This window comes from Schistocerca americana, chromosome 7 (assembly GCF_021461395.2).
Source record: "Schistocerca americana isolate TAMUIC-IGC-003095 chromosome 7, iqSchAmer2.1, whole genome shotgun sequence".
In the NCBI taxonomy this organism is placed as follows: Eukaryota; Metazoa; Arthropoda; class Insecta; order Orthoptera; family Acrididae; genus Schistocerca; species Schistocerca americana.
This window is the reverse complement of record NC_060125.1, coordinates 87,733,853-87,746,615: the sequence shown is the minus strand read 5'-3', so window position 1 is coordinate 87,746,615 and position 12,763 is coordinate 87,733,853. Positions and strand designations below refer to the sequence as shown.

General features: G+C 47.2%; 1 protein-coding gene across 1 annotated transcript in view; it reads left to right on the top strand.

Moving 5' to 3' along the window:
- The window catches only part of LOC124622731 (MICAL C-terminal-like protein), a 105,521-nt gene extending 95,323 nt beyond the window's left edge, over window positions 1-10,198 (top strand). Inside the window, exon 3 of the mRNA XM_047148522.1 lies at window positions 9,987-10,198. Coding sequence (XP_047004478.1) covers window positions 9,987-10,198 — 212 coding nt within the window. The remainder of the gene's footprint in view (window positions 1-9,986) is intronic.
- The last annotated feature ends 2,565 nt before the right edge of the window (window positions 10,199-12,763 follow it).

Sequence of the window (12,763 nt, the reverse complement as noted above, 5' to 3'; positions counted from 1 at the left end):
GTTTTAACAAAATTTATTGGTGTTCGTTTCGTCCATGTTATGACCTTCATCTTTCTCCAAATACTTGTACCATTGTGACATTTAGTACATGGACACAAATGAAACATAGTAACTAGACGAGACGATATGAGCGAATGGAATGGAAAGTAACCTATACTGGATCAAATGCTGGAACATTCTACACAGATTATGCTGTAGAACTTGCTCCCATTCTAGCAGCAGTATATCGCAGGTCGCTGCAACAGCTAAGACAACCAATTGATTGGAAAAGGTGGAGGACATTTCCTTTTTCAAGTAGTGTCATCGTACACATGCACATAAATATAGACCTATTCCGCCGACGTATCTATGTGTCGTACAATTATGGAATTTGTTTTACATTCACGCATTACGACGTTTTCGGAGAATGAAAACCTGCTCTATAATAATGAACACGGTTTCCGCCAATAGAGGTCTTTGGAAACCCAGGTCGCTTTGTTCGACCACGAGATCTGTACCGCTGTCGACAAATGTATCGAGGTTGACAGAGTATTGCTCGACTTTTCGAAAAGTATTCGATGTACTTATACACCGTCGTGTAGTGAAAAAAAAGAACTTACTAGGTATCGGACCAGATTTGTGATCGGATTCGGGACTTTCTGTCGACAGAAGGAAATCGATAGTCGTGAGGTCCCCAGCGACGTTTGACAGAGCCGTTACTGATCAAAATACATATTAATAACCTGATAGAGAGCGTTACGTGCTGCGTGAGCTATTCGCAGGGTATTCTGTTCTTTACAGGAAAGTTACAACGCCAGAACACTTAACGGAGATTTGTTTTAAAATGTAAAAGTAGCTTTGGGTGTAAGCCAAGGGAGTGTTAGAGGAGTACTATCTTTCACAGTGTCTATACATGATCCAGTGGATAACATTGCAAATTCCATGGGGTTCACCGCGGTTGATGCTCTCGTATACAGATAAGTCACAACGCTAGAAATCTGCGCCGAAATACGGGAAGACGTGCAGAGTATCAAAAATGGTTCAAATGGCTCTGAGCACTATGAGACTCAACTGCTGAGGTCATTAGTCCCCTAGAACTTAGAACTAGTTAATGCTAACTAACCTAAGGACATCACAAACACCCATGCCCGAGGCAGGATTCGAACCTGCGACCGTAGCGGTCTTGCGGTTCCAGACTGCAGCGCCTTTAACCGCACGGCCACTTCGGCCGGCTGCAGAGTATCGACTTTTGGTGAAAGGATTGGCAGTTGATCCCCAGTATAAACGAATGTTATGTATTCTGCAGAAATAGGCAGGAAGGCCCATTGTTTTATGATAACATGACTGCAGAACAGTCACTGGGAGCACTCACTTCCGTTAAATACACCGGAGTGTGAGTGCGGAGCGATTTTAAGTGTAACAGCCACATAAAAATAGTTGCAGGTAAGAAAGACCAAGCGGAGATTCATTGGAATAATCCTCAGGAAGAGTAATCAGTCCAGAAAGGAGGTCGCTCACAAAACCCTAGTTCAGCTCGTACTGGAAAGTCGCTCGTTAGCCTTGGGATATATACCTGGTAGGACTGACGGAGGAAATAAAGGAACACAAATAAGAGTACCCCGTTTCCTGACTGGTTCAATTAGTAAGCAGGAAAGTGTAACGGAGGTGCCCAACAAAGTCGCTGCAATAGAAGTGTCGCGGATCACGCAGATGCTTACTGTTAAAATATCAAGGGCGTTCGTTCGAAGAAGAGTCGGGCAACATTTTACGTAAACCAACATACTCATTTCGAAGTGACAACGACGAGAAAATGAGAGAAATTAGAGTTTATTTGAATGTTTACCGACCGTCGTTCTTCCCACTCACCGTTCGTGAACGGAATAGAAAAAGAGCGGTAATGATATTGGTACCACAAGTATATTTCCCCATACCCTGTGAGGTGGTTTGAGCAGTATACAGAGATTGTAACGAGTATAGGTCCAGGTACTTTTATGTGGTCCTTCAGTATGTATACACATCACTCTGTTGGCTGTTTTTGCTTCCTGTGGAGGAGTCTCTCCACAGATACGTCATAAATTTTACTGCTGATTTATTTTGCATTGCCATAATGCAGACCAACTGGACATTGCCTATCACTATAGAGCAGCGGTTTTGCGTCTATACGTTCACACTTTAACACCTGACTTTCTGCCCATGAGAAAATACACATTAATTGCTTACTCTTGCCACAATTACTTGAACGTAATATCCAATATAAAAACAAACGACTTGTAATAAATACCACTTTTCCTCTGCAAATGACGTAAACACTGACGTAACGTTTTCATTACACCATCCTCATCACCAACCGAAATATCCGCACTTACACCCGCTACACCCTGTATGTTGACATAGAAATAAATTCGTACCATCACAGGTCAGTCAAAAGAACCACAGGTAGTTATGGTTGATGTGACCGATGTTCTAGACAACATAGGCCCACAGGACAATAGATTAGCCACCGATCTTCCCTCCAGAAGACATCACGATACTACTGTGTAGCATTGTCTTTAGCGTTCATAACTGCCTCAATTCGGCGAGGAAGTTACTCCACAAGTTTCTGCAAGTGTACCGTATACAGGAGGAATCGTTTATTGATGGTTAGCTATCACACAAGTACAAAATTGCAGGGATGTTTATTGTTACAATGGTCGTTCAATAAATATTTTCCCTAGCGTTGTGTGAGAGTGTGTTCCCTGTTGGTGAAAGTTCTTTTCCTGTGTTCGTAGCTATATTTTCACTGCGTTCATTACATACTCGTCATCTTAGAATTTGTCTCACATGGAGAAAACTTACCGATTTACATCCAAGGTCGCCAGGTCTCGTACAGTGTGTGGATGAAGGGAATGATGTACAGCCCAATTTGTCGATGTCTCCCCGCTTTCAGAGACGTGTGTCGCGTGCATTGTTGTATTGGGATAAGATTTATTTTGGATTTATGACATATAGAACAGTTCAGAAACCGTTCTTGAGTTTTTTCAGACCTTTCACATATGCCGCTGAATTAATGTTTGGCTCTTTTGGTAACACAATCACCATAATAACACCACCATTACCCCAACTAACTTTCAACATTAATTTGCCAGCATAGGGAGCGCCTTGAATTATTTTATTTTATTCATCGTTTTTTTTGCGACTGCGGGTGACGCCAATCCAGTGACTGCCTTCTTTTTGTTCCTGGTCTACTGTGATGCACCAAACTTTTCCCACGTGTAACGTCCTGCAACAGAAAGGCCGACTCATTGGCCCCATGCTTCAACACTTGAGATGAAACGGCTTTTCTTTGAGTACTGTGGTCTATTGTGAGCACCTATCTTTCGCACATCTGTGAATACTCAAGAGTCTCGATCACTGCACACGCCTTCCAGTGCTCGCTGATAGCAGCAGAACCAGTTGCCGGGTCTGCACGAATACATGAATAACGGAATCAGTGCAGTTCTTCACGTCGGGAGGAGTGGCTGTTACAGAACATCCAGAAAGTGGCTGACGACGGAACTCAGTATCCGCACTTCCTGACGCTTTAAGTCTCTCTTATCCCATATCGCAACAGTACTAATTTCAACTTCGTCAGCGCCCTACGCTGTAGACGAACTTTTATGGATGTTCACGACGGCTTCTTTTTCAACAACCAATTACAGGACGTTGGTTGTAACGAGTGCCATGCATAGATGCCGTTTTGATGGTTCAGTATGACTTTACCATCTTTCTGAATTGTTCGAAATCCAGAAACGTGCTTAAGGAATATCAAATTTAAACCACCCATAACGACGTTTTCCTGTGTACACTATCTGCTCACATGTACCAGTTGATCTGTTGTTGGACATTAATATAGGATGTGTCCACTGTTCGCCTTATGACGAACTCTGCTGAGGACACTTTCAAGGTTTCTCAACGTCTGTGAATTCTTCCTCAAGAGCCGACGAGACAAGAGAAAAGAGTGATGTTGGGCGCTATGGTCTGGAGGGAAATTGACGTTTTAACTCAACCCAGACATGTTCCATTTGGGTCCAGTCCGGGATTCTGGACAGGCTCTATGACCGGTTCCGCTGTCATCGTGAGACAATCATCTTCTCAAACTGTTCCTCTACTTACACAAATGCATTCGTATCCATTCGCACTTAGCGTTTCCTTAAGCGCAATAAGAGGACCACACATTAAACACACGATACCGTAACATCACCTCCTTCTGTGTATTTCACAGTGGGCTCTAGTCATGATGGAATGTAATGTGCTCCAAGCATTCGCCAAGCCGACACCCAAACCATTCCGTCGGATTGCCACAGGGTATGGCGTGATTTGTCATTCCAGATCGGCCGCTTCGAGTTATCAACAGTCGCCCATTACGCCACCTCTCCTGTCGCTTAGCACAGACTGCAGTAAGAGTAGGTTATGAATGAGGACCTTCTCGACCATTCTATGCAATTTTCCCTTTTTTAACTCTACGCACAGTCATTGTGCCAGGTCGACTGCTGGTGGCATTTTGGAAGTCACGAGTGAGTCCTTCCGCTGACTTGCGATTTCTTACAACCACCTTTCGCATTACTCTACATCTACACCTACATCCATACTCCGCAAGCCACCTGACGGTGTGTGGCGGAGGGTACCCTGAGTACCTCTATCGGTTCTCCCTTCTATTCCAGTCTCGTATTGTTCGTGGAAAGAAGCTTCTGTGTGGGCTCTATTCTCTCTTATTTTATCCTCGTGGCCTCTTCGTGAGATCTACGTAGGAGGGAGCATTATACAGCTTCACTCCTCGGTGAAGGCATGTTCTCGAAACTTCAACAAAAGCCCGTACACTGAGCGTCTCTCTTGCAGAGTCTTCCACTCGAGTTTATCTATCATCTCCGTAACGCTTTCGCGATTACTAAATGATCCCGTAGCGAAGCGCGCTGCTCTCCTTTGGATCCTCTCTATCTCTTCTGTCAACCCTACCTGGTACGGATCCCACACCGGTGAGCAGTACTCAAGCAGTGGGCAAACATGTGTACTGAAACCTACTTCCTTTGTTTTCGGATTACATTTCCTTAGGATTCTTCCAATGAAACACAATCTGGCATCTTCTTACCGACGATTAATTTTCTATGGTCATTCCATTTTAAATCACTCCTATTGCCTACTCCCAGGTAATTTATGGAATTAACTGCTTCCAGTTGCTGACCGGCTATATTGTAGCTAAATAATAAATGATCTTTCTTTCTATGTATTCGCAGCACATTACACTTGTCTACATTGAGATTCAATTGCCATTCCCTGCACCATGCGTCAATTCGTTGAAGATCCTCCTGCATTACAGTACAATTTTCCATTGTTACAACCTCACGATATACTACAGCATCATCCGCAGAAAGCCTCAGTGAACGTCCGATGTTATCCACAAGGTCATTATTATACAGAGTGATCAAAAAGTCAGTATAAATTTGAAAACTGAATAAATCACGGAATAATGTAGATAGAGAGGTACAAATTGACACACATGCTTGGAATGACATGGGGTTTTATTAGAACCAAAAAAATACAAAAGTTCAAAAAGTGTTCGAGAGATGGCGCTTCATCTGATCAGAGTAGCAATAATTAGCATAACAAAGTAAGACAAAGCAAAGATGATGTTCTTTACAGGAAATGCTCAATATGTCCACCATCATTCCTCAACAATAGCTGTAGTCGTGGAATAATGTTGTGAACAGCACTGTAAAGCATGTCCGGAGTTATGGTGAGGCATTGGCGTCGGATGTTGTCTTTCAGCATCCCTAGAGATGTCGGTCGATCACGATACACTTGCGACTTCAGGTAACCCCAAAGCCAATAATCGCACGGACTGAGGTCTGGGGACATGTGAGGCCAAGCATGACGAAAGTGGCGGCTGAGCACACGATCATCACCAAACGACGCGCGCAAGAGATCTTTCACGCGTCTGGCAATATGGGGTGGAGCGCCATCCTGCATAAACATCGTACGTTCCAGCAGATGTTTATCAGCCAGGCTGGGGATGATGCGATTCTGTAACATATCGGCGTACCTCTCACCCGTCACGGTAGCAGTTACAAAACCAGAATCACGCATTTCCTCGAAGAAAAAAGGCCCGATAACGGTAGATGTGGTAAATCCTACCCATACCGTCATTTTCTCGTCGTGCAATGGAGTTTCCACGACAGTTCTAGGATTTTCGGTAGCCCAAATTCTGCAGTTGTGGGCGCTGACAGACCCTCGGAGCGTGAAATGAATTAGAACCATTCGTCGGTTCGCAACACGTTACTCAACCAATATAGCTTCACATAAAGCACCTTTTCAGGTAACGTCAACATGCTGTGACTGCTGGCACATCTGATTCTCTCTCTCATTACAGCTCCTTTTATACACGATTGTCATGCGCAGTCACTGACGTTTTGCCGTCCAGCGCCATCTGTCGGACATTTTGTGAACTTTTTTTTTTTTTTTTGTTCTAATAAAACCCCATGTCATTCCAAGCATGTGAGTCAATTTGTACCTCTCTATCTACATTATTCCGTGGTTTACTAAGTTTTCAAATTTATACTGACTTTTTGCTCATCCGATATATTGTGGATACCAACGGTTCTACGACACTTCCCTGCGGCACACCTGAAATCACTCTTACTTAGGAAGGCTTCTCTCAGTTGAGAATGACATGCTGCGTTCTGTTATCTAGGAACTCTTCAATCCAATCACACAATTGCTCTGATAGTCCATATGCTCTTACTTTGTTCATTAAACGACTGTGAGGAACTGTATCAAACGCCTTGCGGAAGTCAAGAAACACGACATCTACCTGGGAACCCGTGTCTATAGCCCTCTGAGTCTCGTGGACGAAGAGCACGAGCTGAGTTTCACACGATCGTCTTTTTCGAAGCCCACGCTGATTCCTATAGAGTAGATTTCCAGTCTCCAGAAAAGTCCTTTGCGTTAGTACATGACGTCTGCGTCTACTTGGTCTCGTTTAGCTGTGGATGTTCTGTCGCGTTTCCATCTCGTGGTCGTGCGGTAGCGTTCTCGCTTCCCACGCCCGGGTTCCCGGGTTCGATTCCCGGCGGGGTCAGGGATTTTCTCTGCCCCGTGATGGCTGGGTGTTGTGTGATGTCCTTAGGTTAGTTAGGTTTAAGTAGTTCTAAGTTCTAGGGGACTGATGACCATAGATGTTAAGTCCCATAGTGCTCAGAGCCATTTTTTTTGTCGCGTTTCCGCTTCACAGTCACATCACCGCAGTCGATGTGTGTATCTCTAGATGGGCTGAAATGTCCCTCATGAATTCTATAATGAGGCGACAACCAACAACTAGGCCACATATGCGACCGGCCCACTTTGTTGTTGCTGCTTCTCCACTGACAACATCTCCCCGATTCCTTTTTATACTGGTGCGTACGCGTCTCGTCGCATCTAGTGCCCAATTTCGCGTTGCACAGGTGTGTCTGGATACTTTTCATCAGACAGTGTACGTTAACGGCTGAAAAAAGAATATTTGCGATACTATCGATGGAACGCCCTCCCTAATATCCAGCCACTGTCGCTACAGAGATGGGGCCCCTCCACGCCCGCACCAGCGTGGTGACCAGACCAAAAGTTCTACTGTCACCTCCGTCAACATGTTAGTTATCTAATAGGTGGATCACAGGATGCTGGGCTGTGATGTTATCCGTGCGTCTGGGTAAGACTACGCATTAACACGGTCCATCAGGTGAGAGATAGTGGACGAAACGCGAATGAGGGTAGCAATTTGAAAAGCAGAGGGAAAAAAGTGCCAAGGCTCGTGCCTTGGGAAAAAAACCTCTGCGAAAAATGGTTCAAATGGCTCTGAGCACTATGGGACTTAACATCTGGGGTCATCAGTCCCCTAGGACTTAGAACTACTTAAACCTAACTAGCCTAAGGACATCACACACATCCATGCCCGAGGCAGGATTCGAACCTGCGACCTTAGCGGTCACGCGGTTCCAGACTGAAGCGCCTAGAACCGCATGGCCACACCGGCCGGCCCTCTGCGACAATAGGATGGGTAGTAAGAGCAGTAGTGGCTTACTAGCTGCGTCTGTTCGTGCAAGGTTGGCTTTGTTAGTATGGGTATCATTCATCATTACCGTGGCAAACGATGGCGATGTATCCCAGTTGCTGCAGCCGCTGCATTCCTGGAACAATCAAGATCGTTATATAGTAGTGGGAGATCGGCCATAGATCATCTCACTGTGTGGAGGTGTGTGGAACTTGTCTGCATGCACTGTACGGTACGGCTTCCCTGCGTGGTGCCAGTTAATCGGCAGTGTGTTCCAGCTGGATATCCAGTAATGGCGTCTGATTAACAGGGGCTCTCCTGTACCGTTGTGTTTACGTGTGCTTGGACATAGATGTTATGTCCTTACAAGTATGTGCTTTGGTCTTTTATGTTTCCATCTATGGTTGTGGTCGTAGTTCTCCAGATTCAGAATAAACGGGTTCTGCGAATGTCTGGAGTTTCTGTATAGTCTTGTGGTGAGTTTGTGGATCACCTCCGTGAGAGTCTCAAGTCGATATTCCCGGTGAAGGTCCGCGATGCGCGTGTGTCGTGGAGTATGGCTTATGACTCTCAGTAGTTTGTTTTGGACGAGCTGCAGACGGTGCAGGCCTGTGGGCGCAGCGTATCCCCAGACAGGATCTGCATACGTCATCGGGGGTCGCATAAGTGTGATGTGCATGGACCTCGTCACCCTTCTGTTCAGTGTGCTACGCCTATTGAGCATACGGTAGAGCTGTTTGACCCTGGCGCTTGTTCGGTTGGTCATGTGTTGTATGTCGTCCCCCCAGAGTAATTCCCGGTCCAGCCAGGCACCGAGGTATTTGACTTCCTCACGGAAACGTATTGGGCGCGCATGTATTGGTCTGCAGTATCGGTGATTGCGCAGTTGCTTCGGTCTTCTAGTGAACAGAACGGCTTCGCACCTGTCGACGTTTACTCTAACACGCCATTTTTCCAACTAAGGCTCAGCCACTCTGAGTGCAGTCTGTAAGCGTGACGTAATGTTTGACGGTTTCCAATCTTGCGCGAGGATGGCTGTGTCATCCCCGTCGATTGCCATCTACATCTACATCCATACTCCGCAAGCCACCTGACGGTGTGTGGCGGAGGGTACCTTGAGTACCTCTGTCGGTTCTCCCTTCTATTCCAGTCTCGTATTGTTTGTGGAAAGAAGGATTGTCGGTAAGCCTCTGTGTGGGCTCTGATCTCTCTGATTTTATCCTCATGGTCTCTTCGCGAGATATACGTAGGAGGGAGCAATATACTGCTTGACTCCTCGGTGAAGGTATGTTCTCGAAACTTCAACAAAAGCCCGTACCGATCTACTGAGCGTCTCTCCTGCAGAGTCTTCCACTGGAGTTTATCCATCATCTCCGTAACGCTTTCGCGATTACTAAATGATCCTGTAACGAAGCGCGCTGCTCTCCGTTGGATCTTCTCTATCTCTTCTATCAACCCTATCTGGTACGGATCCCACACTGCTGAGCAATATTCAAGCAGTGGGCGGACAAGCGTATTGTAACCTACTTCCGCCGGCCAGTGTGGCCGAACGGTTCTAGGCGCTTCAGTCTGGAACCACGCGACCGCTACGGTCGCAGGTTCGAATCCTGCCTCGGGCATGGATGTGTGTGGTGTCCTTAGGTTAGTTAGGTTTAAGTAGTTCTAAGTTGTAGGGGACTGATGACCTCAGATGTTAAGTCCCATAGTTCTCAGAGCCATTTGAACGGTTTTGAACCTACTTCCTTTGTTTTCTGATTCTTCCAACGAATCTGTCTGGCATCTGCTTCACCGACTATCAACTTTATATGATCATTCCATTTTAAATCACTCCTAATGCGTACTCCCAGATAATTTATGGAATTAACTGCTTCCAGTTGCTGACCTGCTGACCATCGTTGTGTTGTGTGTGGTTGGGAGATCGTTTATGTAGAGGTTAAGCAGCTGATAGTGCGTCCCTCGCGTAACGCAGACGGCGCTTTTGGCGAAACGGCCACCACGGGAAACAAGCGTGGCACAGCGCGCCCTCGAGACGGCAGAGCAGGGCTGCGGCGGGACGAGGAGGCTGGCAGAACGCCGCCGCTGCTGCCACGTCGCGGGGGCGCCAGACACATAATGGCCTCGCGCGCCATCCATCACGCCGAAAGAGCGAACCGTGCGGCGGTGCGCTGCGGCGCGGCGTGATGCGCTGCCACGCCGGCGTCAAGTGATTGAGCTTAATTTTTCCGGCAATTACCGCGCGGCGAACATCAGAGGAGCCGCCCCCCCCCTCCCCCCCCCCACCGCGGCAGAGCAGCTGAGCAGCGCGCGCGGTCACCGGGGCCTGTCCGCCCACCACTTGCCGCCCGCCCGCGCGCGCGCCTAATGGCCGCGTTTAATATCGCATGAGCAGCTCGAGGCCCGCGTCTGTCAAAGGGCTCGCAACCCTTCCGCTGCCTCCCTACCCATCCGCTTCGGATGCGCGGATAGTTTCGGGCTCTGCCTCCCCCATCACGGGCGGCTCTTTGCGAATGCGTTATGCGCTGCGCGTCCACTCCGCCGACGCCTGGTTCCGCCGCTGGGGCTTAAAAACATCAGTTATCTCTGTACGGCGGGGGTCTTTAATCTCGCCGCCGAGACGCGCCAGTCTCTGCTACAACACGCCGCCGCTTTGGCTGTATTGCTTCCGGGTGTGCAGGGGCTCCTCAGATGTAGTGTGACTTACATAGACCTCAGCCAGCACTCTTGTACAGACGGAACTCAACGCGGCGCTGTTGACCGAACAAATTCGTCGTATGTCTTTGAAATTCACGAAGTGGCTCAACTAAGTGTGATAGGACCGTTACAATACACTACTGGCCATTAAAATTGCTACACCAAGTACAAATGCAGATGATAAACGGGTATTCATTGGACAAATATATTATACTAGAACAGACATGTGATAACATTTTCACGCAATTCGGGTGCATAGATCCTGAGAAATCAGTACCCATAACAACCAAAATCTGTAATAACGGCCTTCATACGCCTGGGCATTGAGTCAGAGCTTGGATGGCGTGTACAGGTACAGCTGCCCATGCAACTTCAACACGATACCACAGTTCATCAAGAGTAGTGACTGGCGTATTGTGAGTATTGTGACGAGCCAGTTTCCCGGCCACCATTGACCAGACGTTTCCAATTACTGAATGTGCTATCCAGGGCAGCAGTCGAACATTTTCTGTGTCCAGAAAGGCCCGTACAGGACCTGCAACACGCGGTCGTGCATTATCCTGCTGAAATGTTGGGTTTCGCAGGGATCGAATGAAGGGTCGAGCCACGGGTCGTAAAACGTCTGAAATGTAACGTCCACTGTTCAAAGCCCTGTCAATGCCAACAGGAGGTGACCGAGACGTGTAACCAATGGTACCCCATACCATCACGCCGGGTGATACGCCAGTATGACGATGACCAATACACGCTTCCAATGTGCGTTCACCGCGATGTCGCCAAAGACGGATGCGACCATCATGCTGCTGTAAACAGAACCTCGATTCATCAGAAAAAGTGATGTTTTGCCATTCGTGCACCCAGGTTCGTCGTTGAGTACACCATCGCTGGCGCACCTGTCTCTGATGAAGTGTCGACGGTAACCGCAGCCATGGTCTCAGAGCTGATAGTCAATGCTGCTGCAGACGTCATCGAACTGTTCGTGCAGATGGTTGTTGTCTTGGAAACATCCCCATCTGTTGACTCAGGAATCGAGACGTGGCTGCACGATCCGTTACAGCCATGCTGATAAGATGCCTGTCACCTCGACTGCTAGTGATACGAGGCCGTTGGGATCCAGCACAGCGTTCCGTATTACCCTCCTGAACCCACCGATTCCGTATTCTGCTAGCAGCATTTGTATCTCGACCAACGCGAGCAGCAATGTCGCGATACGATAAACCGCAATCGCGATAGGCTACAATCCGACCTTTATCAAAGTCGGAATCGTGATGGTACGCATTTCTCTTCCTTACACGAGACATCACAACAACGTTTCGCCAGGCAACGCTGGTCAACTGCTGTTTGTGTATGAGAAATCGGTTGGAAACTTTCCTCATGTCAGCACGTTGTAGGTGTCGCCACCGACGCCAACCTTGTGTGAATGCTCTGAAAAGCTAATAATTTGTATATCACAGCATCTTCTTCCAGTTGGCTAAATTTCGCGTCTGTAGAACGCCATCTTCGTGCTGTAGTAATCTAGTGCATTACGCCGAAAGCCTCCTGAGTTTTTTTGCCAATGACGCTGTTGTCTGTAAGAAGGTGACAATACCTGAAGATTGTATCGAGCAGCAGGAAAGCCTGAAAGAATTTTGGATTAGTGGACGTAAGGGGCAGATGATCATGAACGCAAACAAATGCGACATATTCTGAAAAAACAGAAAAAGAAGTCCACTGCTGTACAAACGCGAATGCGTTGTACCAGATACACTAATGAGCCAAAAAATTATGATTATCTGTTTAACAGATCATTTCTCCGTCTTTGGAACGCTATACAGCACTGATTCTGCTAATCAGGGAACCGACAGTCTGTTATTCGGTTTGTGGAGGTACGTGGCATTAGATGTCTACTCACACGTCACGAAATTAACGTAAATAACGGGTCGCTGATTTGCGCTCCCGGTGATGGCGCCCGATAGCAATGCAGATGGGTTTCGTAAGATCATGCGAGTTTGGTCGCCCATACATCAGTGAGAGTTCACTATAACGCTTTTGAAACTACTGTACGAGACGCGGACA